The sequence below is a fragment of the Eleutherodactylus coqui genome, chromosome 4, assembly GCF_035609145.1.
Source record: "Eleutherodactylus coqui strain aEleCoq1 chromosome 4, aEleCoq1.hap1, whole genome shotgun sequence".
NCBI lineage: Eukaryota > Metazoa > Chordata > Amphibia > Anura > Eleutherodactylidae > Eleutherodactylus > Eleutherodactylus coqui.
In genome coordinates, this window is record NC_089840.1 from 24,334,556 (window position 1) to 24,361,318 (window position 26,763).

A 26,763-nucleotide genomic window follows, 5' to 3' on the forward strand; every position below is an offset into this window, starting at 1 on the left:
CCCAATGAGGCCCGGTTATCGGTGCTAGACTAGCCAGGGCCAGGATTTCACGGCCAACCATGGAGGGGCAATTTCTCTTGCAGTGATGTGGAGAGTATACGGAGTAGAACCATTCACCAAAAAGGTATCCTGTGAAAGGAAACTCATCCCAAAAAGGGGTCAGAGGAGGGTGTCAAGCATCTGTTGAAAAGGTGCTGTACACTACAATACTGGTGCTCCAACTAACATGTCTGAACACACAAGTCACTGTTCTTTGGCACGGACGGGCTATAACAGCAGACGATCAGTTCTGGCTCCATTGCTGTCGGAGAGAAGCAGAAAGGTGAGAGTCCAGTAGGCAAAAGGGCGCAAAAATTGGATTACTGGGCAGCGAAAAAAAACATCACCTGGTTAGATAAATCCAGATTTCTGTTGCTCCGTGCAGATGCCAGGGCAGAATTCAACAAAAGCAGCATAAATCAATGAGCCCTTCCCGTTACCTGTTCAGAACATGTCAATAACCCCATCTAACATACAAGCAGCTTACCGCCGACTTGGACCAAAATCCGCGCAGAATTATTTCACCACCTTGTGGAATCGACGTCAATACGAATAGCTGCGGTTCTGAAGGCCAAAAGAGGTCCAACGCGCTACTAGATGGGGGGGGGGGGGGTCACTTAAAAAGCGGCATCTCCGTGTTCATAAAAAGAATCTCCATTCCCATTGTGTTTCGTACATTTCTACCAGGAACTTTGGCCTTTTCTCTTTTAAACGTGTCCTTAAAATGCAGGGCTGTGTTTAGACGGGAGTTTTATTTGCCTTTTGTAACTTTATAATGATGAATTCTTCCTACAACACACTTGCATTGTTTCCAATATAGATGGTAGAAGCCTGCAAGTGAAGGTTGCCATAAATTCGTAGAATTCAATGCTAAGCTGTGTCGGTTCAAGGAGACTCCTAGCCTCGAGCTCCCTCTAATCAAGTCTCCCAGATTTAGTTTTTAGTATTGCAGGATACAGTATGTAAAAAAGTTGCTTTAGATTTAAAGTGTGCCAGTCTATCTGCCGCCTGGAGCAGCCACTTTTATCAGTCTATCACTTTAGAACTCAAGATAAATGTAGTGGTCAGTAGAGATTTATAGCTCTTAGCCCTTAGCCTCAAAAACAATTTCAGGGAATAATACAGCATTTTGGAAAAAAAAAACAAAAAAGGCCCAACTCAAGCAAAATCCTTGAATCTCAAAAGAATCAGCGACAATGGAAGAAACAATGACGTATGGAGCAAAAAAAAGTTTAACTTTCCGTTCTATATAAAGTGTATGAATGACTGGCGTTACCGCTATAGAAATAACAGGCATAGCGAGCCGTTCTATCCTTGATACATTATTGTATGTATTCTACAGCATCACAATGGATGAAGGAGGAAGGCAGGGAATAGAATCCTTACAAGAAATCCAATGTGCGCTTAAAGGGGTTGTGTGTTACCAGACAATACTGCCCCGATAACTGCAACTGTGTTACAAAAAAACTAAAAAAAGTTGTATTCACCCCTCTGATGTGGGGATCCAGCACTTGAGCTCCGCCGCCCCCTGATGTTGTGGAAAATGTCACAGGAAGTCACCTGACTGATGCCGCCAATCAGAGGCTGCCCGTTATCCTGGCATCAGTGCTCACATCCTGGGCGCCATGATGCCGGGAGTTCAGATTTGTGACCCTGTAGGCGGATTGTTGTGGGATACGTCACATGACCAGGGGGGGGGGGGGGGAGGGGGGATTGTCAGCTAACTGGATAACCCTCTAATAATGAAATACACTGGGGCCTACTTATTTACAGCAGTGTTCTGTAAGGCTGTTTATGTAAACTTGGTGCCCAGCCAATACCAACAAATATATTGAGAGGCTTGCACCTCCTATGGCCGGTTGCACCAAAGCTTTGATCTGAGATCAACAAGAGTTGATCCAAGAGCAAGTAGATAATTCCTTCTCATTAACTCGGTCAAGCATGTGATCTTGGTTTAACCCCTTAGTGACGAAGCTCTTTCGTTCCCCCCCCCCCCCCCTCCTTTATTTATCCATCAATCTATCTGTATGAGGGCTTGTTTTTTGTGGGACAAGTTGTATTTTGCAATGGTATTATTTAATGTACCATATATTGTACAGATAAAAGAAAAACTTTTAAAAAATTTTAAAGTGGAGAGAAATGGGAAAGAAAATGGAATTCTGCCATTTTTCGGTGAGTCTTGTTTCTGCGGCGCACAAACTGCAACAAAAATAACCTGATAACTTTATTCTATGGGTCAGTACGATTACTACAATACCAAACTAAGTTGTTTTTTTTTCCGCCTGACGTTCATAGTGCGGGCTAAACAATGCATCACTTTGATAGAGCGGTCTTTTATGGATACAGCAATACCAAATATGTATTTTACTATTTTGATTCTATTATAAATATGGCAAAAGGGGTTTTAACTTATGATTTTTAAAAATAATTAGTAAAACTTTATTGTTCTTATTTTTACTTTACAACAACTTGCGATGCTTTGATCGCTCCTGCTGCATGATGTAATGCCTTAGCATTACATCATACTGCGATTGGGCAGGCATTCTATTAAGCCATCCCACGGGGATGGCTTGACAGGCATTCTGCCATGACAGGCCTCGGGCCTTTCAGAAGGCCCCTGGCTGCCATAGCACTCGCACGGCTCCCCACGATTTTATCGCCGAGGGGGGGGGGGGGGGGGGGGCGTACGGGATCCCCAAACATCGCTGAATTGACACCAGCATTTAAAGGGTTAACCGCGTCGATGAGCCACAAAGCGCATCAGAGCTGTCAGTACCAGGCCGGCGGCTGTAAAACAGCCGACACCCGCATTGCATGGAGGGAGATCGCAGCGCAATCTCTCTTCATACATAGACCATTGATATAGGTCGTCAAAAGGCGTATCAGTGGTCATTAAGGGGTTAAATGTAAGCTCAATTTGACCGCCAGATTTTGACAGATCAAACTATTTCAACTTCGGTGAGCATCTGAAATCCAAGATGATGGACTAAGCCGTTAAGCTTTTCCTGCGTGGTGAAATGACATGCACATTTACTGCCAGTTGCGGCCATTTTTTTTTTTACTACGATCATGAACGCTGGGTAGATCACCTGACTGCAGTCACCCATCTCCGTGCTCCATACATTTCTTCTAGGTTGAACCTTTGATCGCTGATAAAGTTAAACTTTGTTTCGCCTATCCTAGATCAAGAAGAGTTGGTGCAACATGCTTTCTTAAAAGCAAGTTCAACAGATGATGATCACAGTTTAACTAAACCTGGATCGACGGTAGAATTGGTGCAACCGGCCCGTAATTTATCAGTTGTATCTGGTGGTACTTCTGTGCGCCAGATGAAAATTTAGCCAGTCTGATTTGGCATAGTAACGGTTTGTAAGGACGAAAAAAGGCATATGTCCAATTCAGTTCATCCCATAAATGTTGATCCAGAGGAAGACCCCCCAAAAAAATAAATAAATAAATAAATAAATAAAAAAAAAAAAAAAAAAAAAAAAGGTAGAAACCAATTTTCCCCATTTAAGAAAAAAAAAACTTCCCGATTCCAATCTGGCAATGGGGATAATCCCTGGATCGACAACCCTTTTGAAGGTAATAATGATAACATAGGTTTCTGCTATAATGTACACCAGTTTCAGGCATAGAGTACAACACATATGTCAGGCTGTGTGTAGCCGGGCCCAGAACACTTTTTGGAAGAGAAAAAAAAAAAAAAAAGAAGTCTCAGCACCCGGTATAAAAGCTTAAAGTGTTGCCATTTCACTGGGTACATAATCGCTGCCTCTCCTGAGGTTACATTTATCTAACCCAGTAGGTACACTTCTCTTTATAGTTTAGGTATTATCGGTGTCCGGTTTGCTATGGGCTGTACGAGTCATTCAGCAAAGCCGCCAACACATTGCAGACTTAAATGACCCCCCCCCCCCTCCCCGCATAGTTCTACATATCCTTTTGCTATTCGAATACAGTATAATAAAGTAGATAAGCTAGATAAAGCAAGACCTACTAATGGCCCTTTTACACGGGCCGACAGTCTTTCAAACACGACTGCAGGAGTGCGGACGTCACTGCTAAGGTGGTCAGCGCCCGCGCAGAGCATTTACACATGAAGACTTGTCACTGGATCGTTGCTTCTCATCCACTTCTCGCTCAGCGCTTCACCTCCTACATGGAGCGCTGAGCAGGGAGCATTTACACCCGATGAGAAGCCAGTGAGTCAACAATGCTTCTTAAGCGGACTGAAATGATTTTTTGTGCATTTGCACTAAACGAGTATCGGTCAAATTCGTTTGAACGAATTGTGAGTGATAATCATGTGTAAATGGGCCTCAAAGCAGCTGACAAAGACCAATCTAATTTAAAAAGGTAAGGAGAGATAGAGATTGTATACACACTGACTGCAGGGTTGTTGATCCCTCTGCACTGTGACAGCCCTTCAGATATTTGTAGACAGCTATGAAGTCTCTGCTCAGCCTTCTTTTTTGCAAGCTAAACATTTTCAAATCCTTTAACCGTTCCTCATAGGACATGGCTTGCAAATCGCTCACCATCCTGGTTGCTTTTCTCTGAACTTGCTCTAGTTTGTCAATGTCTTTTAAATCGGGGTGAACAGAACTACAGTATTCCAGATGAGGTCTGAACAATGAATCGTAGAGGGGGAGAATTACATCACACAATCTAGACACTACTTCCATTCCTACATTCCAGATTTGTTTTTGCTTTTTTTGCTGCTGCATCACACTTTTGACTCATGTTCAGTCTGTGATCCATTAGTATACATAAGTCTTTCACATATGCTGAGGTTTAGCTCAACTCCTCCCATTCTATGTGTGCTTGTTTTCATTTTTCTTGCCCAGATGTAGGACCTTGTATTTCTCCTTGTTAAATGCCATTCTGCAAGTCACCACCCACTGTTCAAGTTTGTCCAAATCTTTTTAAATCCCCTCTTCTCCAGTGTTAGCCATCCCTCCTAGCTTTGTGTCATCGGAAAAACCGATCAGTTTTCCCTCAATTCTGCTCTCTAGAACATTTATAAAAATGTTGACCACCAATGGGCCCAGGACAGAGCCTTGTGGTACCCCACTTCAGACAGACATTCTTCCACTTGGATGTGCAGCCATTTAGGACTACTCTAAGTACGACCCATCAGCCAGTTGTGAATCCACCTAAGAGTTGCCTTGTAAAGCCCATATTTGGTCAAGAGAAGCACTGATCTCATTCATGCTTACTTCAGCCTAAGGCACACATTCAATGGCACCAATATATTTGGTGGAGCAGGGTGCCCTTCATGGATGCACAATATTAACAGGGTGCATAGCGTCTGCTGGTACCAAACACATACATGGTCCAATGTGCATTCATGTTGAAACCAATAAGTCTGCTTCTGTAGACAAAGCCCATGCTTTGCCACCTTGGAAAAACCGCATGTCGGTTGTAACCTATGGAAAAACCCCAATTACACATAACAGGAATACCTTTTTCAAGTACTTCGGCACCTCATTTACACACTATGTATCCAATATATATCCATTCATTGTATGTTTTACATATTGTACATTACGGATGCAGCTTTGCTTGCAGAAGAGGAGTTAAAATTTCACAATGTTCTCCTCGAAGGTCATTTGCAGAGTTCGTAAAATACAAAACAAGCGTTTCAGAATTTTTTTTAATTTATTTTTTTTGAATGACTTCCATTTCGAAACCACAAAACTATAAAGCCGGAGACGCGTTATGTTGTGTTATCGTTAACAATGTTTGGAATGACTTTTTTTTTTATTCCCTAGAAAAACTGTGTACGTAATTAGAAGAGCGCCGACGCTGAATACATCTCCAGGTTATAATGCAACCATTTACCGGGATTGTATGTGCACTTAGGTTTCTAAAGAAAATGTAAAATAGTAAAAAGATAACTAATTTTTTCCCCGCAGGGCAAGCAAGTCATTATGCCGAAATGCAATTCCGGCATTCAGACATAAGCTATGTACATACTTTTGTGAAAAGGGTTCAACTAATCAAGACGGCGTACTGTGTAACAGGTGTAATTTGGGAGCGCTTAAAACGATGCGGGTTAAGACTCAAAATAAAATCCTTCAAAAAGAGCCAAGAAATTACAAAACAAATCTCTGCCATTGTAAGAATAAGCAGAAACCCCTCCCAAAAAACAAACTCTTTTCTAAAGAGGAGAACGGTTACCAGTAAATCGCTGGCAGACTGCACACAAAATAACTACAGAAATGGTTCACTTTTCTCCTTTCCCTTAAACCGCGTTGATTTTTCATTACTTATTACAGTTCTGTTATCTACGTGCTTCTTTATGCCGGTGTAAGCCTATTTGAAGGCGTTCTGCACTTTGCTATGTCACATGGGCAATAGATTTGCTTTTATTTAGTATATCCATTAACCCTTTCCAATCCAATTTTTATCTCGGTTTTCCTAGGGGGCTTACTCTTTTTCTGCCATTATACAACAGCGCTATCTGCTGGCTAAAGCCAGTACTGCATGAGGTGACACGTTGGATAGGCTCCGACAGCAGAGAGGCTGGCAATATACAGTAAGAGAACCCCGACGGACTTCTTCCAACATCGGAGCTGCAGAGCCTTAAATCATAATGTCTTCAGACGTCAGACAGTGGATTAGAAAGGGTTAACTCCAAGGACAGGGCCTATTTTGGATTTAAGGATGCAACAATTTTGGGGGATTTTCATCCCCACTTTTCAAAAGCCATAACCTAATTTTTCATATGACTGCTTGTTCTTTGGATGGCAAGCTAGACATTTTTATTTGTACCATCTGGGGGTACATATAGTGTATTGTACAGCGTCAAGTCCCACTGGAGTAAGGGTCCTTTCACGCAGGCTGATAAAGCATATTCCCGCTTCTAATCTGAACGATTATCGTTCTGTGTAAACCCATGTCCCAACTGAATGATAATTCATGTCCACTTCTCATTCATTCACTTTCTGAATGCATAAAACTGAAGGAGCGGTCCATGTAAACAGGCAGGCATTCATTTATGAACGACTGCCTGTGGATTGTGAATGCAGGCAGACATAATTCCTATCCCCCTTCACCTCCATTCCCTCAGTGATTCTTGTTCCCCTGTAACTGTGATGACCTATTTGACATTAGCGCCCATCACGTCATCCCGTGTAAAAGGGCCCAACTGCCGTGCTAGGCTGGTTAAGGGTGACTCAATAAAAGCTGCTGGCAGGTTGTCTCAGGTATTTGGAGGCATGTTGATTGCAGTGCATCCACAGTTCCTAGAGGGGGCATGGGAGAGGCTCTATAGAGCGAGCTTGACAATCAATATGTTTCGACTATTGCTCAATTGGGTTCTAGTCTGGAGAATTAGGCCCATGCCCGTCGGACTCGCCCAGCGAAATATCACAGCGGACTCAGATCCATTTGTATCCAGATCCACCGCGCGACTGCCGTCTGGCGATCCGGCGCACATGCGCAGTGCAATGCATGACTCACCGGCAACGGGCGATGAGGTGTAATCATGTGATGCTTCCGCTGTGCTCATAGCAGAAGTATTACGTGACAGACAGCTTTAATTGACTACAATGGAAACCGGCCGTGCGTTTTTTAGCGGCAATAAGAATATGCTGCGATTTACCTTCACGCTGCGGAATTCCGCAGTTTGACCATTGAAAGGCAGAAAGCTATTAAGTTCAATAGAACCTAATAGCTGCGGGATAACACCACGGATTTTCACCGCATGAAAGGCGGCGTAAACCTGTCCGTGGGCATAAGCCTTAGGGGGATCGGGAAGTACTTGTAAGTAAGGTTCACTGAACTGCTTTAGACACGCTTCTAGTAGTCGCATGGTTTATGGTCATGGCGAGCTCCTCCACTGTAGTCTATCGGTTGGCCCACGCACACCTTTGTAATGCACGTTCACCTCTCACATCAAGGACACGTTGTGCTCTGCAGTTTCCACGTTGGTTATTCCCAATGGTGCCATTCGTCCACTCAATACGTTTTCACCACAATACCATGCAGACAGTTCACAAACTGCACCGTTTGAAAACAACGAGTGACATATGTAAGGGTGGCTTACCAACAGCACACATTCAAGCCCAGCTTGGGAAGGACTGAAGTCATGCAGCAGCCACTCAGGAATCTGAACCCTGTTCCCAAGTCCAGTCCAAAAAGAAGCAGGGTGGCAGCATAAATAGGTGCAAAAAATGGTAGACAGATTGATTCTCCCATGCCAAGGAATACAGCCATGTTGTGACCCAATATGTCTGTCAAGATTAATACACAGTGAAAGTAGTGCACTTTTTTCTACCTATAGCGCATGTCTCCTCTGAGTTCAGTATGGCAGCTCACGTAGGTATGAAGCGCTCCTCACTTGGACAAGGCTGACCAGGCCGGAACTTTTCACTTACTAGACATGCATGCACCCACATCTCTCTGGGGCATTCCCAACTGATATGGATGCATGTTTAGCAGATAAGCCGAGAGTGTTATCGGGCCATGAAACTGAGCCCAATGCCTCGTTCGTGTGTTGTCCCCCACGGATGCAAGGCGTTTTTGTGTCAAGGGAAGTGGCAAACGTGTCAAGCAGTGTGCCGTCTAGCTGGTCTCTATATATTTCATAGTGTATGTATATTTCTATAGGTGTTTGCTCCATTACACTTTATCGCATGCTTTACTTATATTAAAGTGGTTGTCCCGCGGCAGCAAGTGGGTCTATACACTTCTGTATGGCCATATTAATGCACTTTGTAATGTACATTGTGCATTAATTATGAGCCATACAGAAGTTATTCACTTACCTGCTCCGTTGCTGGCGTCCTCGTCTCCATGGTTGCCGTCTAATTTTCGCCGTCTAATGGCCAAATTAGACGCGCTTGCGCAGTCCGGGTCTTCTGCTTTTCTCAATGGGGCTCCGTGTAGCTCCGCCCCGTCACGTGCAGATTCCAGCCAATCAGGAAAAAAAAAAACCCCCGTTTCGGCGCGGGACAACCCCTTTAACTGATACTTTTCTTCTACTGAATTGTGGTTCACGCATTTTTTTCCCCATCTGCTTTTTTTTTTTTTTTTTTTTTAATTAGGTCTTTTTTTATCTGAATCAATAGAGATTAATTAATGGTTTTTAACATGGTCTGACAATCCTCTTTGTTGTGTATTCTAATTGGTTACTGCTTGCACATCATTTTGACCCGGGTCTTTCTGGATTTACTAAATTGTTTACTTGGCTGTTAATCAGTCATAGTAAGAAGTGACTAAAATGAAGACACTCAGAAGAAACTCATATACCTTTAACTTGGAGCCGTGATGTATGACGGACGATTTATCTTCCCTTGGTGGAATGTATAACTCCCATTTTCCAAAATCCAACTTTTTATATGGATGCGAAAAGGGATTCCAATCATCTAAAATGCAGGAAAAAGGTAAGAAGTTATCGGTTTTGGAGATACAGAAATACAGCAAAAGTAATACAAAAGGCAAACAATAAAAACCCCGTTCAGATGTGGGACCATTTGATACAATTGTTGCAGGCGGCACAATATGATGGTTGGGTCACCAAGCGTGTTGGCAGACATTATACTTTTTAATGGTTAACAAAAAGAAATGTTACAGCAAACTTCGGAAGCTTCTTGGCCTCGTAATCAGGTTTACAATAGGAACCTGGCCCGATGAAGGCCAGTTTTCATGCGGTCAACAAAATAGCGTGATTTTCCTGCGATGAGAGTACCACAAGTCGCATGTATGCGAAGCTCATGCTTACCAATGGTTCCTTCACATATGTGATGTTTTGTAGCCTACTACATTGCGATAGAAAAAAAATTTAAAAAAACGCAAGTTGTACGTTTCCCCTATGGAGCCTTCCTATGCATTGCATCGTGCAAAAACAAGGTTTTCGGGCGATGCAACTTTTACAGTAGGGAATCCTACTGTAAGAGAGACCTAAAATAAGCCCTAGCTACCAAAAAAAAAAAAAAAAAAAGGATATATTTACACGTAACCAAAGTGGCTCCGCTGCACATCTCCTTAGATCCCTGGCAGACTTGCTTCTAGTTTCTCAGCACTTCCTGGTCAGGAGTTTGAGAAAGGAAGCGCTGCTGATTGGCTGAGCCGAGGCGCTCGAGAAGCACATCGCAGCCATTCACTGAATTAAAAATTACAAGGCCTGAAGAAGAAAATCTACGATTGACCTTCACTCACACAATTGTGTGCTCAGGGGAAGACATCTGACTAAAGATGGACTGCGCTAAGCATTGTACATTTCTATAACAAATAGTTAAACAGATGATAAAGAGTTTTATACATTTATTTAACTACGTAAACCTTAACTAAGCTCAGGAATGCTTCTAGATTACCGTTTAACGATGTCAGACAGTTAGGAAACAGTGTGACTAGAGAAGAGTTTTCCCCTGAGAACGATGTCAACGCACATGTTAAGTATTAGTAACCAATAATAGAGAATTGTTATGCATTTGTATACGTCAGCTGTGCTATAGCCTCATTTTCAATGTATTTGTTAACCCTTTCCAATCCACTGTCTGATGTCTAAAGACATTCTGATTGAAGGCTGTACAGCTCCGATGTTGGAAGACGTCCGGCAGCGTATTCTTACTGCATATTACTGGCCGCTCTGTTATCTGGGGCCTCTCCAGCATGTCACATACCGCAGTACTGGCTCTCGCCAGCAGATGGCTCCATTGTATAATGGTGGAAAGAAAAAGCCCCCTAGGAAACCCTGAATCCAAAATTGGATTGCAAAGGGTTAAAAGAACAATGTTTGCCTGTTATCAAATAAACAGAATCATTCGCTATTCACGCAAATGCTGTGTGACGTATGATTCTCCGAGCAGCTTGTATTTAAATTTAACTCATTTGGAACACAATATAACTGTAGTGCTCTTTACGCTAACCAAACAAGCTGGTGGTATCATCGCAAGCTGGTCCACGCTCAGGGAGCCTGTTGAGAAGAGTGCAGTTCTCAGGCACTTATCATGCAGCGTTTCACATTCCTATGTAAATAGGAAGATTGAGCAATACCTCTGGAACGCCACCTATTGGAAGGCAGCATTCCTGCAACTTAATGTTGAACTTTTTAGACAAGCCTTATAACAATGACTGGGAATTGTTCTGCTTTGGCTCACAATTGCCAGTCATTGTAATAAGGCTTGTCTAAAAAGTCTAAACATTGACTTGCAGCAATGCAGTCTTCCAATAGGTGGCAGTGTAGAGGCATTGTTCCATCTCCCCCATTTGCAAATTTCTCGGAAAAGCATGGATGGTCTCCTAAGTCTCCTCACACCTTCCAGGTGCCCTCCCTAAGAAGAAACCATACCCTTCCTAACTCACATTCCTATATGAAACATGGAACGAGCAGTGCTTAAACGGCACGATAAGAGCCCGAGCCATTGCTGGCTTTTATGCCGGCTAAAACTGAATGACGGGCGAGAACATCACGGTTTGATTTCCTTTGCTTTTACATTCGTGTGTTACTTAAATTAACAGGGCTTAATTTACCATTCAAGAGGTTATATGTTTGGAAAGGCACCTTGGTGGGAAATGAAGATGTCCTTAGTTCACAAGAGGCTCACGTTAAATGCCCCAAGTCTTCACACCCTAAATATCCTGAGATTTTTATGGCAAATGCTGAAAAGAAAGAGACTGTTGATTTCCAATTGATTAGTCCAGAAGTAGATGTCAAAGGGTAAAAAAAAAAAAAAATTGTTTTGAAATTGTACGATTAATGGTGTCCCCGAACCCTGGGGAATATTTTTGAACGGAATAAGTCTCAAATTTGCATTAAAGAAAGTACAGAAATGGGGAATTACTGCTATGTGAAGATTTTCATATTATTCCAGATAAAGAGTTCTAGCCAGAGCAGAATATCTGCCCCACTTTGTCTGGGAACTTTGATACTTCTACATGTTTTAAATCATATAATGGTAGAGTTGGAAGGGACCTCCGGGGTCATTAGGTCCAACCCCCTACTCAGTGCAGGATTCACTAAATCATCCCAGGCAGATATTTGTCCAGTCTCTGTTTGAAGGCTTCCATTGCAGGAGAACTCACCACTTCCCATGGTAGCCTGTTCCACTCATTGATCACCCTCATTGAAAAAAGTTTTTTTTGTAATGTCTAGATAGTGAAAGTCTCCGATGGTCACTAGATCATGCTTTTTTGAGAGCTTGGCCATCTGATGTAGAAAGTTCATCCATATCTTCTGCTTGTGGACCATAGTAAATGTCTACAATGGTGTCCTTTCTGTTGTTCTCTCCTTGTATTCTTACCCAAACCGTTTCTACAGAACTACCATGCTCTGAAGCTTGAATCTCTGTGGAGACGTATACTTTCCTAACATATAATGCAAAACCTCTTCTATTAGGTCTTTTTCTGATGGAAAGTTTGTATCCTTCACATGTTGCATTCCAAATCTTGTGTATCACCCCACAAAGTTTCTGTGATGTCTATATAATATTTCTCTCTCTCTGTTAGGAGCTCGAATATCCAATGTTTGTTTCTAGAGATGAGCAAATATGCTCGTTTAGAACAATTAATCGATCGAGCATCGCTTTTTTAGAGGACTGCCTAATCGGGCGAAAAGAGTCGGGGGGCGCCGGGGGGAGCTCTCTTTCCCCACCACCACCCCTGCAACCCCCCACATCTTTTCGCCCGATTAGGCAGTTACTCGAAAAAAGCGATGCTCGATCGAGTAATTGCTCTAAACAAGCATGTTCGCTCATCTCTATTTGTTTCCCATGCTTTGTGCATTTGCGTAGAAACATTTTAGTTTGTGATCAGTGTCTCTTGCTCCTCTACTTTCCTTTTAAATTTTTTGTAATTGTTCTTTCTTTCCATTTCTAAATGTGATGGCAGGGGAGTATACATTTTATTCCGCACAAATTGACCTGCTGGTGGATTATTGGCTTTATGCTTTAGTTAAAGCAGCCAGTATAGGAGTTCCCACTTTGTCATATCATGCACCATTGTACCTAGCCCTACCATTTCCCACCAACACTACTAAAAAAGGCATGGCGCAACAACACCTACCTGTTGGCATTACCTTCATATGAGATTAAAGAAGCGTTACCGCAGTTTTTCTCTACTAATATGACACCCCAGACATGAACCTCTTCAGTATAGAATGGCCATAAAATATTGATCAGAGGTATCATGATTCAGAGGGCTCAAATTTATATAAAAAAAAAAAAAAAAAAAAAAGGAGGGGGGGGGGGGGGGCTCAAGCAATGAATATTTTTCCCCAAATTCAAGATATTGAGGCTAGGCTGCAGCGGTATACTTCCAACACATTGCAGGCTATGCTTATGAGGTTAAGGCTACAAGTAACCTAATGCTTGCAGCTCATAATAAAGCAGCTAAATCTAAACAGCAGGTAATCCTTTCCTGTAGATACTGACTTTCATGTCAACTTTGAGTTCCTGATTTAAGGGTTGCTTCAAGTATGAAACAGGGAATAAAGCTGTAGTCAAACATGAAAACTCTGCAAACGAAGTAGTGAAATCTGCGTCAAAAAAAGCTGTGAATTCTTCACTGTAAAAACCCATTACATGTGAATGTAACCTTAAAAGGGGTTATGCAGTTGTAAACCATCCTTAGGATAGGTCATTAATAGTAGATCAGCAAGGATCCACCGCCCTACTGATTGCTGGGTTGGTATGCTCATGCATACAGTTGATTTCTGCGAGAAGTGGACAGCTCCGTACCCATTGCAGTGGACAAGCTTGGTATTACACGCCATTCACTTCAATGGGAACTTTGCCTGTCATACCAAGACTGGCCACTGCAGCTCATAGCACAAGCACACTGGCCTAGCAAGCAGCTGATCGTCAAGGTTCCTGAGCAGCAGACGACTGTTGATCTACCATTGATGGCCTATCGTATGAATAGGCCATCAATAGTTGTACAACCCCTTTAATTTCACTGTTTAAATACACAAAACATCTATACCGCTAGAATAATATGTGCTGGCAAGATAGGCAAACTTCGTCTCCTCATTTTCTCTGCCCATACAAACGATGCTGTACAATAAAACGGCAGGACTTTTATTAGCTTAAGAACTTCCACGTTGTTTTGCATTCTGTATTTTGCACCGAAGATCGTATTACCGCCATATTTACGATGAAAGATTTCTGTCAATATTTTTGCTTCAGGCGAGAGACAAACGTACAGGCACTAAAGTTCACTCTGAGAATTAAATTCCTGTGTTCCAGACAAACAGAAGGCGACCCACAGTGAGTGGGGGAATGGTAGAGGGAACAATAATCTATATGCAATAGGTAGAAAATGTACAAGCAGCATCAATTTTACTGCTGCACCAGCAGGTTTCAGAGTAAATGTGATAGGTTCCCCGCAGGAAACATCTCTGCTGCCCCACAACGCAGAGATAAAGGGCTGACAGATACAGTTTTTTTCTTCATTGAAATGAAGAAAATAAAGTTCCAAAAAAGTCTGCATAAGAATATACTTCACACATAAAATAAAGTCATTAAAAAGTGCCGCAAAACGCTGCAAAAATGAATAGGCAAACTAAAAAAGACAACAAAAACAAATACCACATATAAGCTCAGTACCAGGGGTAAGCAATCTCCACAAACTGCAGTATACTGTATTGCAGACACAAGTAGAATTGTGCGAGGAGTGTATAGTTCACTTGGATTTGGACCAAAAACAAAAATGCGAGCCATACCCTTAAGGCTAGGGTCACACAGGGCGGATTTTCGTCGGAAATCTCGCGGTTTGGCCGCAGCAAAAACCGCAAGATTTCCGCCGGGAGAACCGCCGCGGTTTAAGCCGCGGCGGCTTTGAAGCGGCCCAGCCGCGCTGCGGCCGGCGCTCCCATAGAGGAGAGCGTGGCCGCAGCGAAGAATGGACATGCTGCTTCTTTTGAAACCGCGGCTGCGGCGGCCGCAGCCGCGGTTTCAACCGGATTTACCGCAGCGGATTAGCCGTCCCGTGTGGACGAGATTTCTGAGAAATCTCATCCACATGGCTGGCTAATCCCGGGATTAGCGGCCGCGGGCGGTTTTGTCGCGGGCGGATCTGCTGCGGCAAAACCGCGGCAAATCCGCCCTGTGTGACCCTAGCCTAAAAGGGGTCGTAGCAAGAATACATGTTAATGTTTATTCATGGGATAGGGAATAACGATCAGTTGGGGTCTCTCCGCTAAGACCCCCACCAATGCAGAGAACAGGGGACCCGTATCCGCTATCACCACCTCACTGTAGGGTTACTACACCCCCACAGCGAGGAGACGACTGAATGGCGCACTGGTCGTACAAGTGCACTGATGCTCCATTCACTTTCAATGGGGCTGCAGAGATACCCGAGCGCCTACTGTTCAGGTATTTCCATCATTCATTATATATACCCCGACCCAAAATCAACTTCCTAAACAAATACAGTAGCAGAAGGCAGACAATGCTGCCTTAGAACAGAGAAGAGATGGAGCCAGGAGGAGCAGGAGTCATGTAGCTCCACAAGATGCTACCACACAGAGGAAGAGCAGATGGTCAGGCGGACCTAAGGGGCTGGGCAGATGGTCTTCCACATCCTATTTCTGCCTGGTGCACCTCTACAAGCTGGTGAATAGTGCCCTGTGCGATCGCACCTAGTTGGACATGATCTGGTTATTATAGGATTTGCATCCAGCATTTATGACCAATTATCACCTGTGCAGGTAGTTTCTGATTTTCAGTTCACTCAGAGCTGGTGGGAACAGTCAAGCTGATAATTCAGTGTTCTATACACTGTGCATATGGAAAAGACAGATATAGTCTTATCTGTAGCGCACACAGATCATCATGGAAGACCCTATACAGGACTGAGCAGTGCAGATGCGATTCCAGTAGCTGTCATAGACCGATAAATCAAGTTGTGGACTGTGTCACTCCACATCCAGGAACTCTTGCACCATTTACAGCACACACAGACTTTGTTGAAAACAGGCATAGAAACTACATGCTTAGATTCCACACTGGGTGCTTCATCAAGTTCAGCTGACAGGTAGCTGATGCCAGCATTCAATAAAAAGAATAGACTGCCATATCCTGGCAACGCAGACGTTCACAAGGGCTGGCACTTGGATAATCATCCCCCAGCAGGAAAACGTATAGTTTGTGTTTTGTTTCAACCAAGTCTATGTGTATGCTGTAAATGGGGGACGGCGCTACTGTGGAGTAGCGGAATCCGTTGACTTGATTTATCCATCTATGGCACCTTACTGACCTCAGGATGGACTATCCGACAGAGCAAAGGGAAGGCAGCAGGCTCCTGGTGCTAATAACCTTAATCCAAGCTTCTTACAGTGTTGTGTCTGGCTAAGCACAGAGGAAGGGGAGCACACTATACAACACCGTCACCTACTGATCGACACACACACACACACACACACACACACACACACACACACACACACACCACTGTCACCTACTGATCGACACACACACACACAAACACTGTCACCTACTGATCGACACACACACACACAAACACTGTCACCTACTGATCGACACACACACACACAAACACTGTCACCTACTGATCGACACACACACACACACACACACACACACACAAACACTGTCACCTACTGATCGACACACACATACACACAACACTGTCACCTACTGATCGACACACACACACACACACACACACAACACTGTCACCTACTGATCGACACACACACACACACACACACACACACACACACACACACACACCACTGTCACCTACTGATCGACACACACACACACAAACACTGTCACCTACTGATCGACACACACACACACAAACACTGTCACCTACTGATCGACACACACACACACAAACACTGTCACCTACTGATCGACACACACACACACACACAAACACTGTCACCTACTGATCGACACACACATACACACAACACTGTCACCTACTGATCGACACACACACACACACACACACACACACACAACACTGTCACCTACTGATCGACACACACACACACACACACACACAACACTGTCACCTACTGATCGACACACACACACACACACACACACACCACTGTCACCTACTGATCGACACACACACACACACCACTGTCACCTACTGATCGACACACACACACACACACACACACCACTGTCACCTACTGATCGACACACACACACACACAAACACCACTGTCACCTACTGATCGACACACACACACACAAACACTGTCACCTACTGATCGACACACACACAAACACTGTCACCTACTGATCGACACACACACACACACACAACACTGTCACCTACTGATCGACACACACACACACAACACTGTCACCTACTGATCGACACACACACACACACACACACACACACACACACACACACTATACAACACGGTCACCTACTGATCGACACACACCTTCTGTCTTCTTTCTATCATATTCTAGTAGTTGTAACACAGAAAATAGCTCTCCATTAGCTGCTCTAGTCACGCCTGTGCGATCCTCTGCTGATCTCGTTCTGTGGTCATAGACTTCAATGAGCATGAGACAACGGCTTCCTTCACTTTTTGATCTCCGTCTTAGAAGTAGAAGAGATAAGCATCACTGCCATGTAATACGTGGTGAATGGAGTCAATGGACTTTCATTGATCCATGCACAAGTGTGTAGACACCGTGTAGATACACACTAGAAATAGCCTGCAGCAAGCTCTATGTATCAGGCAGCGGGAGCCCTATACATTTTTATAGGCATCTAATGCAAACGCTGTCCATACGCAACACATTGCTTATGGGCACCGATTTCAGACACAACCCCACTATGAAGCAGAGTGAGGGGGGGGGGGGAAAGATACACGGGCATGCACAGTAAATTTATCGCCTGTATGTAGTCTTTGCCAGCATTTACAAACACCGGTGAATTCCGCACCGTGAAATCACCCGTCCTCACCCGCAGCATGCTCTATTTGCCGCGGGTGTATGCGTGGACGGCTTCCATTGCAGTCAATGACACCGCTTCCCCGGCCGGCGCGTCGCATGCGCGCCGAAGCGTCATGCAGGACGAAGGACTCCGGATCCGCAGGTAAGTATGGGGTCTCTGGGGGGCGCCGTGACGGCGTGGAATTCCGCGGCGGAGCCCGTCACGGCCGTGTGCAGCCGGCCTTAGACGTTGAACATATTATAAATATGTGCATGCATACATACATGCTGTTTTTTGTTTGTTTGTTTTGCCCCCCACCTCATTAGCTTTTTTTCTCTAGTGTTGTGCATTAAGTTGAGCAGATCGATATTTACAAAATTGCACAATTTAAAGAGGAAGTTGGCACACGAATCCCTTATTTTCTTCTGTTTTATTTACACCCAATGCAATACCTGATGGTCTAGAGAACGCCATGTCATATGCACTACATGACCGCTTTTTATTAGAGCCCCCCCATCTCGTTGCAAGTCAAGTTGCACCTCTTTTGGCCTTCAGAATGTAGCAATTCCTTGTGATGTAGATTCCACTCTAACTGTTAAAATCATTCTGCAGAAACGCCGGCCCACGTGGACAGGAAGCTTCTTGTAGTTTCTGCAGACTGGATAGAAGTTCTGATCAGCAGACAGGAAGGGGTCCTCGATTTACGCTGCTTGTGTTAATTGGAGCACCAGTGAATAAGGAAGATAGAATACCACTGCAGCGCCACCTATTGGATGGCAGCATTTCAGCAAATCAATGTTTGATTCTTTATACACATCTTAAAGATTGGGAATTGAAAACCAAGCCAGAATCCATACACTCCCAATCTTTGTTAAGATCTGTATAAAGGGTTGAACATTGATTTGCAGGAATGCTTCCATCCAATAGGTGGCGCTGCGGATGTATAGTTCCAATTTCATTATTTGCATAGGACCCAGAGGAACATGCATTGAGCTTATGAGTCTCCTCACCCACCTTCAAGGTGCTCTACCCGAGAAGAGACAATACCTCTCTAGACTTGGAGCACCAGTGCCACACTCGGTTGTAATTGACTTGATTGGGCAGCAACTGTTCATCGAAAGAATTCCCAGCCTCTTCCTCTGTCGGTGATCAGTTGTTTCCGTCCACATGGTACCTGGATGTTTTTCATTGATTGTGCCATTCTTGATATACTCTCCACACCGCTACACAAGAAAACCCGACAAGGTTGGCAGTGAAGTCTTAGCCCCGGCTAGTCTAGCACCGATGACCGGGCCTCGTTGGAAGTCACTCCGATCCCTGGATTCTCTCATCTAAATGTAGATTCACACCGAATCCGATCCACAAAAAACTTCTCTTGCGTTCCTGCTGCATCTGCACTCCGGGGGTCACAGCTCTAATTTCCATACAGTGAAACTGTGAAAGGGCCGGGGTCTATAATAAAGTGGTCAGTACTCTGTACATCTCCGACACCCCTCAAAAGCTGGTCATCTTTGCCACACACCGCAGGATACGTTGAGTCAAGAGGAAAGGAAGGATAAATCGGTACAGACTGTTAATATAACGAAAATGACCCCCCAAATAACAATCAAGCCTGATAACCTGTCACTCATTTCATTGTTTATCCCTTCGGTACGATACTCTGTAACACATTTTGGGAATTTTAATGAGTATTACAATTTAACTAAGACCAAAGTCGCAAATTAAAGACAAGGTGGCCCTGGAGGGTACTTCAAATACCTACTGCAAGGAAAACTTGGCTATTGTTTTATAGAACCTATTTTTCCAGTCTACAAAACACCATCGCAATTCATAATGAGAAGAAGAGGTTGTTTTATTATCATTATCATTTTCTGGAGCGCGTTGTCTAACAGATTAGTTTAGAACAATAATTGTACTGCACATTTTACTTTGATCATAAATCAGTTTCAGATTTAGTTGAACCGTAATCTACACTACTGTACAAACAAATAGATTAAATATGGTTCATTTGCTTAATTATTTTCAGAAATCAACTCGACTTGAAAGAGTATCGCTGCATTCTCACAGTTTTGTGACTCGCGGAAAGTTTTGTATATATTAAAGAAAAAAGGCAAAAACAAACAAAAGACTAAAAACATCACTAATTGCCATCAAATTGGGTTGGAACAAAGTGAATAGAAAAAAAAAATTATATATATATCAGCAAAACTTGTAATAAGATTCAAAAAAGTACAGCAGCTTCAATTTTTTTGGGATGCAACATGCTTTTTGGCACTTCAAGGGGGTATTCCGGGCTTTCACTAATGATGACCTACCCCCTCAGGATAGCTCATCAAATAGTTGATGGCCTTCTCGATTTTAATGTATAATGCCAGCATATAAATCACGTTTTGAAGCAGTGAAATGCCTCTTCTTCAGCAACACTGAAGGCCAACGTCAAGCTTCGTTCACAGCGTCTGGGCGTGTGTCTCGGCTTCAGCACTGTGGACCACATCTTGGTACATGTTTGGTATTTGGAAATACCAAATACATGTTGGTATTTCTTTGTATGTGTACTCCTTTCTTTTACTTATCACCATCTATCAATCAGCGAGGGTCCGCCACTCAGGATCCCCACTGATCCGCTGATTCTCTGGCCCGCTGTCATTGAAAGCAATGGAAGGGATGCCTCCTATTATACTACCATTTCTGACCGCAATGAGGAACCAGGAGTGTAATAGGAGGCATCGCTCCCATTGATTTGTTTCCATTGACTGCTGCAGCCAATCGCTGGCTATATACTACTAAGGTCAGCAGCTAGCAGCAGTCAGAGGTGTATACCGATCATCATTGCTGCAGTCAACATTACATATAGATCGTCGGTAAGCACAGGAGCATCGGCACGGCACTGCACTGGCAGGGGACTTGGGTTTACTCACACGGGTATATTTTTAGTCCGTGTACCGGCTGGGTGTGTAACTGACAGAGCAGTCCCCTTAAGAAACAAGCGTCGTACACATACCGCACTTGCTCCTGGGCTTTAATCCTGGTCAATAGCAGAAGTACGGCGCAGGATTAAAGTGTCCTCCTGCAATCAAACAGAAACAGGATGGGTTCTCAGCAGTCAGAAACAGCTGAGGACTCAGACGAGAAGGGAGATGTGTTTGTTTTTAACCTTTTTTGCCTTCTCCTTCGCAGACTACATAGCAGTCAATGAGCACTATGTAGCAAAGAGAGAAAGTATTACTTCTGCTACTTGACTCAGCGATTACATGACCGCCGAGTGCCCTCCGTTACAGCAGAGCTGCAGGATTCTAGCAGACCCTGATCAGCTCTGTTAGTGACTTTTCTTACCATTGGGGTATGTTTTGACCTATAGCTAGGACTTCTACGGCTGTCCCAGCTACAGTAGAAAAGTGTGAAGAAAAAAAAATAAATAGTAGTTAGTAGATATAAAAAAACTATATAATGACAGGGGAAAAAAAAGCAGTAAATATATGATTTTGGTGGCTGAAGAAAAAAAAATAAAAATAGGGCAGTAAAACCACCACATGGGTAAAATCCCTAAAAAGTGTCTGGTCCTTTACGACCCATCACGCCCTGGTCGTTAAAAGTTAAAATTAATGAGCATATTCACACACATTCTGATCCATTTTCCTCCTATTCAAGTCAATGAGAGGAAGCAAAAATGGAGCTCACAAGGATGGCATCCAAATGTGCTGCGCTTCCCCGATTACGGCTTAGGAATGAAGGGAGAAGTGGGCACAGAGGTGTTAAAACAAAACCCCAGACACGCAATGCATACGGATGTCCAACAGACTAATAGCAATCGCACACGCTCGTGGGAACGAGGCCGTAGGTTATCTATAAACCCCTTCATGCCCTCTGGGAACGAGGCCGTAGGTTATCTATAAACCCCTTCATGCCCTCTGGGAACGAGGCCGTAGGTTATCTATAAACCCCTTCATGCCCTCTGGGAACGAGGCCGTAGGTTATCTATAAACCCCTTCATGCCCTCTGGGAACGAGGCCGTAGGTTATCTATAAACCCCTTCATGCCCTCTGGGAACGAGGCCGTAGGTTATCTATAAACCCCTTCATGCCCTCTGGGAACGAGGCCGTAGGTTATCTATAAACCCCTTCATGCCCTCTGGGAACGAGGCCGTAGGTTATCTATAAACCCCTTCATGCCCTCTGGGAACGAGGCCGTAGGTTATCTATAAACCACTTCATGCCCTCTGGGAACGAGGCCGTAGGTTATCTATAAACCCCTTCATGCCCTCTGGGAACGAGGCCGTAGGTTATCTATAAACCCCTTCATGCCCTCTGGGAACGAGGCCGTAGGTTATCTTTAACCCCTTCATGCCCTCTGGGAACGAGGCCGTAGGTTATCTATAACCCCTTCATGCCCTCTGGGAACAAGGCCGTAGGTTATCTATAACCCCTTCATGCCCTCTGGGAACAAGGCCGTAGGTTATCTATAACCCCTTCATGCCCTCTGGGAACAAGGCCGTAGGTTATCTATAACCCCTTCATGCCCTCTGGGAACGAGACCGTAGGTTATTTAGAACCTCTTCATTCCCTCTGGGAACGAGACCGTAGGTTATCTATAACCCCTTCATGCCCTCTGGGAACAAGGCCGTAGGTTATCTATAACCCCTTCATGTCCTCTGGGAACGAGACCGTAGGTTATTTAGAACCTCTTCATGCCCTCTCTGAATGAGACTGTTATCTATAACCCCTTCTTGCCCTCTGGGAACGAGACCGTAGGTTATCTATAACCCCTTCATGCCCTCTCTGAATGAGACCGTAGGTTATTTATAACCCCTTCATGCCCTCTGGGAACGAGACTGTAGGTTATTTACAACCTCTTCATGCCCTCTGGGAACGAGACCGTAGGTTATTTACAACCTCTTCATGCCCTCTCTGAATGAGACCGTAGGTTATCTATAACCCCTTCATGTCCTCTGGGAACGAGACCATAGGTCATTTAGAACCTCTTCATGCCCTCTCTGAATGAGACCGTAGGTTATCTATAACCCCATCATGCCCTCTGGGAACGAGGCCGTAGGTTATCTATAACCCCTTCATGCCCTCTGGGAACGAGGCCGTAGGTTATCTATAACCCCTTCATGCCCTCTGGGAACGAGGCCGTAGGTTATCTATAACCCCTTCATGCCCTCTGCACATAAAGCCCTTTAAAGTGGAGCACAAATAGCAGCCATTAAGCGTCACGCTTGCAGATATTAAAGTTGACCTCTATACTCACTGAAATCTCCAGTAAGGAAGACGGCTTCAGCACCCGGGGCCCATTCTTTACAGTAGATCCCTCCATCCGGCTGAGTGTGTATACCAAAGGATTGATAACTTCGGGAGAACTTTTCCAGGCCCCCTTCAAACCCTTCAAGTTTGTTCAAAAGCTCTTGAAATAAAGCATACCTTCAAAGAAAAGAGGGATAATGAATACACAGATGTTTTCAAGACTTAAATGGGGTCTTCTAAAACTGAACTATAGATTATCTATCCTCCGGATAGGCCATCAGTAGTTGGGTGCCAAGGGTACATCAACTGGGACCTCCTACAATCAACTGATTGCAGGGCTATACAGACCCAATGTGATGCTAGAAACACACAGCACTGTTCACACTGCAGTGGCCTGGGATGATATTGCAGGCACAGTTTCTATTAAAATACATAGAACCTGTTACTGCAATACCATCCAGCGCCACTGTTGTGTATACGGAGCTGTACGATTCAAGCAACGTATCTGGTCTGTAAACTAGCGCAGGGTCACAGCGACGAGCTAATTGCCAGATTAATGGGCAGTGGACAAACGAGGATAGGTAGTTAAAAGGCTATGTACCCTTTTTGGCTTCATTAAACGTTTGTTTTTCAAGGCACTGCAGACCGGAGGACTGAAATGTTAGCAAATTGAGTCAGAGTAATGGGACAGTTCCTCCTCTAGCCCGATCACCTGTTGTGAACATGCAGTCACTGCCTTTCTACTGAGTTACAACACAGGGCTGCATGCAGGGCCAAGGGCTGATGGGAGAGATCAGGAGGACAGAGCAGAGAAAGCTACTATAACAGAGGGCTCTATGACAACCCCAGGGAAGCATAAGGAGATCAGGAGGACAGACAACAGCAAAAGCTACTATTACAGAGGGCTGTAATTTACTCCAGGTGAATTTTTTGTACCTAGCAACGAGGGAGAACGGGACCAGCAGCTATACCGAGAGGAGGAGGGTATTATTGTATCTTGATGCCACCAGGAAGTCCTGGTGGAGACAAGACTGACAGGGGTGGTGACACCCCCTGTACCTCATTGGCTGCAGACAACGCTTCCCTGCAGGTCCAGCCCACTAATCTGCTGGTGTTCCGGGCTCGCTTTGCTGATGGAAGTTACCCGCTGGTGCTGTAAGTATCTCTTGCCATCCCCGCCGCCGCTGAGTGTTAGGTCCCTGCTTCCGTTGTATTTGCTCCCTGTTGTCCCGGCCCTGAAGGAAGGTCCCAGCTGAAAACTGCTTACCCGGCGGCGGACCAGAAGGCGGCACCCCGCTCTGTGTAGAACCGCAGAGCAGGGCCGCCATGAGGGGGGACAGAGTTCTGTGAAGCGGATTTACCGCCGACACAGCAGAAGGTGCTCCACCAACCCCCAGCCCCCCCCCCCCCCCCCCGATATGTATCACATTACGGTGGACAGCAGGGAGCCCACAGCGCAGGGGGTTAAAGCAGTTTAGCACCTTCCAGGACCTTCAACTGTTGACCCCATCGGGAGCTAGGGGTGTGAGGGGGGCGTTCCTCCTGTCAAGCCCCTAGCTTCCGGTGGCATCAAGATACAATAATACCGAGGAGAAGATAGCCACATAGTATTGAATAACTGTAGTTATGCTACACAGCCTCTAAAAGAAGAGGGGCATTCATGAGAGACCAGCTGATCAGTGCTGGAAAAGAAAAAAAAAAAAACCAAAAAAAAAAAAAAAAAAAACCACCAACACCAAGGCTTTCTAAATGCATGAGAAAGAAAGCTAAATGCAACAAGTGGGAGAAGTGCATCACTTTACTGCAGGGACTTGGTAAGATATCTGTGTGTGGATGTTTCATGCACAATAGTCTTTAATAGTTCATTCAACCCGCCACAATATATGCATAAAAAAAAATAATAAAAAAGCAAAAATTTTTCACTGCGTCCAAACTCAAAAAAAAAAAATACACAATTCAGAATTGCACTTTAGTTACCCCAAAAATCTTTTTTAATTTGTTTTTATACTAGGTCTCATGGACCCAAAGTATGGAAACTACAGCCCACCATACAAAAAAACAACCCACAATGTCAATCATACTGACCGATGGAAAGTCATTTTTGTACCTTGCACACTGTAAAAATAAAACCTGCCCAAGAACTGGAGCAATTTCCTATTTCAATCCACATAGAAAGTTTCTAATAGATTTCAAACAAACCTGCTATAATGATACATAGTAAAAAAAAAAAAAAAAAAAAGGCATTTCAGCCTCTACAATCAGTTTTTTTTATTTCAGCAGAAACCAAAAAACACGCACTTTTTAACCATTAACTGCCTATAATATGCAGATTACCACCTCGTCCGGAGACTTCAGAGAATTTCAATTATTTAATTCATCCCCCTTAGGTAACTTGACACCAAATCAACCAGGACATTCATGTGGGTGAAAATCAATCTGCACAAAATTACTTGTTCTCATGGTTTCTAATTTGGTTTTGCAATTTTAGAAATAAGAGTTTGCAATCAGCACAATCGATTTACAAGCAGCACAAGTTACAATGAGGTAATACACTCGCATCCTCTATACCCATCAAATCTACGCAGCCAGAAAATTGTCTTTATGGGAAACGTCTGTTCTATCAGACATTTCACTGTAAACAAATTTGTTACCATCTAACAAGAACTCGATACCATTAGCCGTAGGGCTACGATCAGATCTGCGCCGGGGGCTATGTCCACAATTACACCGCTCATGTTAGAAGTAGCGCACCGCATGCAACACAGTCTCATGACAACTAGGACCTCAACAGAACTCAGAGGAACCCCATTATAAGTCCACTGGGCACCTTCTGGATCTGTTGCATAATCGATCTGGCACAGCCTTGTGACTAAAGAATGTGGATGCGAATATTACCCAGATAAGGCAAAAAAAATACAACGGAGGAACACTTTATCATGTTATGTTACACAGTATACGGGGGACTTGTTATTTGTATAGCACCAACTATTTCGTAGCGCTTTCAGGTAATTTGTCTATTATGCCCTACACCAAGCTGGGTTCTCATGTTACCGACCTCGGAAGGATGGAAGGCTGAGTCAACATTGAGCTGGCTACCTGAACCCTGCGGAGATTGAACTCGTAACCTTCAGGTCGTGAGTGAGAGCTTAGGACTGCATTCTGCTGCCTTAGTACTCTGCGCCATATAAACAATCAACCTCACAACCACCATTCATACAAATGCAAGTCAATATAGTCCTTGATTATCGGTCTAACAGATTATAGGGCTTCAAATCACCAAAGCAACTAAGGTTTTGCAAATGGCAACAGGATTATTCAGTCTTGTCACCATTTTGTTAAGGGATGAAGAGTATTTCCCGGAACACTACATGTTCACGAGTTCCCCCTCAGCTCTGGCTGCCTGCTTAAAAAGTATGTAATATGAGGCATTCTGGGGCTCCCTCACTCTGGATGAGCAGATGAATTAATGGGAGAAAATTTGTTCCCTTGTCGTTTAGCCGGCATAAAAATAGTCGTCAGGCACTTTAAAATTTGTTCCATCCTAGAATGGTAGAGTTTGAAAGGACCTCCAGGGTCATCTGGTCCAACCCCCTGCTCA

At 44.1% G+C, this 26,763-nt stretch overlaps 1 protein-coding gene across 2 annotated transcripts in view; it reads right to left on the reverse strand.

Annotated features, from left to right (window-relative positions):
• Positions 1–26,763, reverse strand: part of GBE1 (1,4-alpha-glucan branching enzyme 1) — a 114,166-nt gene that overhangs the window by 71,527 nt on the left and 15,876 nt on the right. For both annotated transcript variants that reach the window (XM_066599141.1, XM_066599142.1), the window contains exons 3-4: positions 23,173–23,342; positions 9,301–9,416 (exon numbers count right to left, since the gene is read on the reverse strand). In XM_066599141.1, the coding sequence (XP_066455238.1) occupies positions 9,301–9,416; positions 23,173–23,342 (286 nt within the window). The remainder of the gene's footprint in view (positions 1–9,300; positions 9,417–23,172; positions 23,343–26,763) is intronic.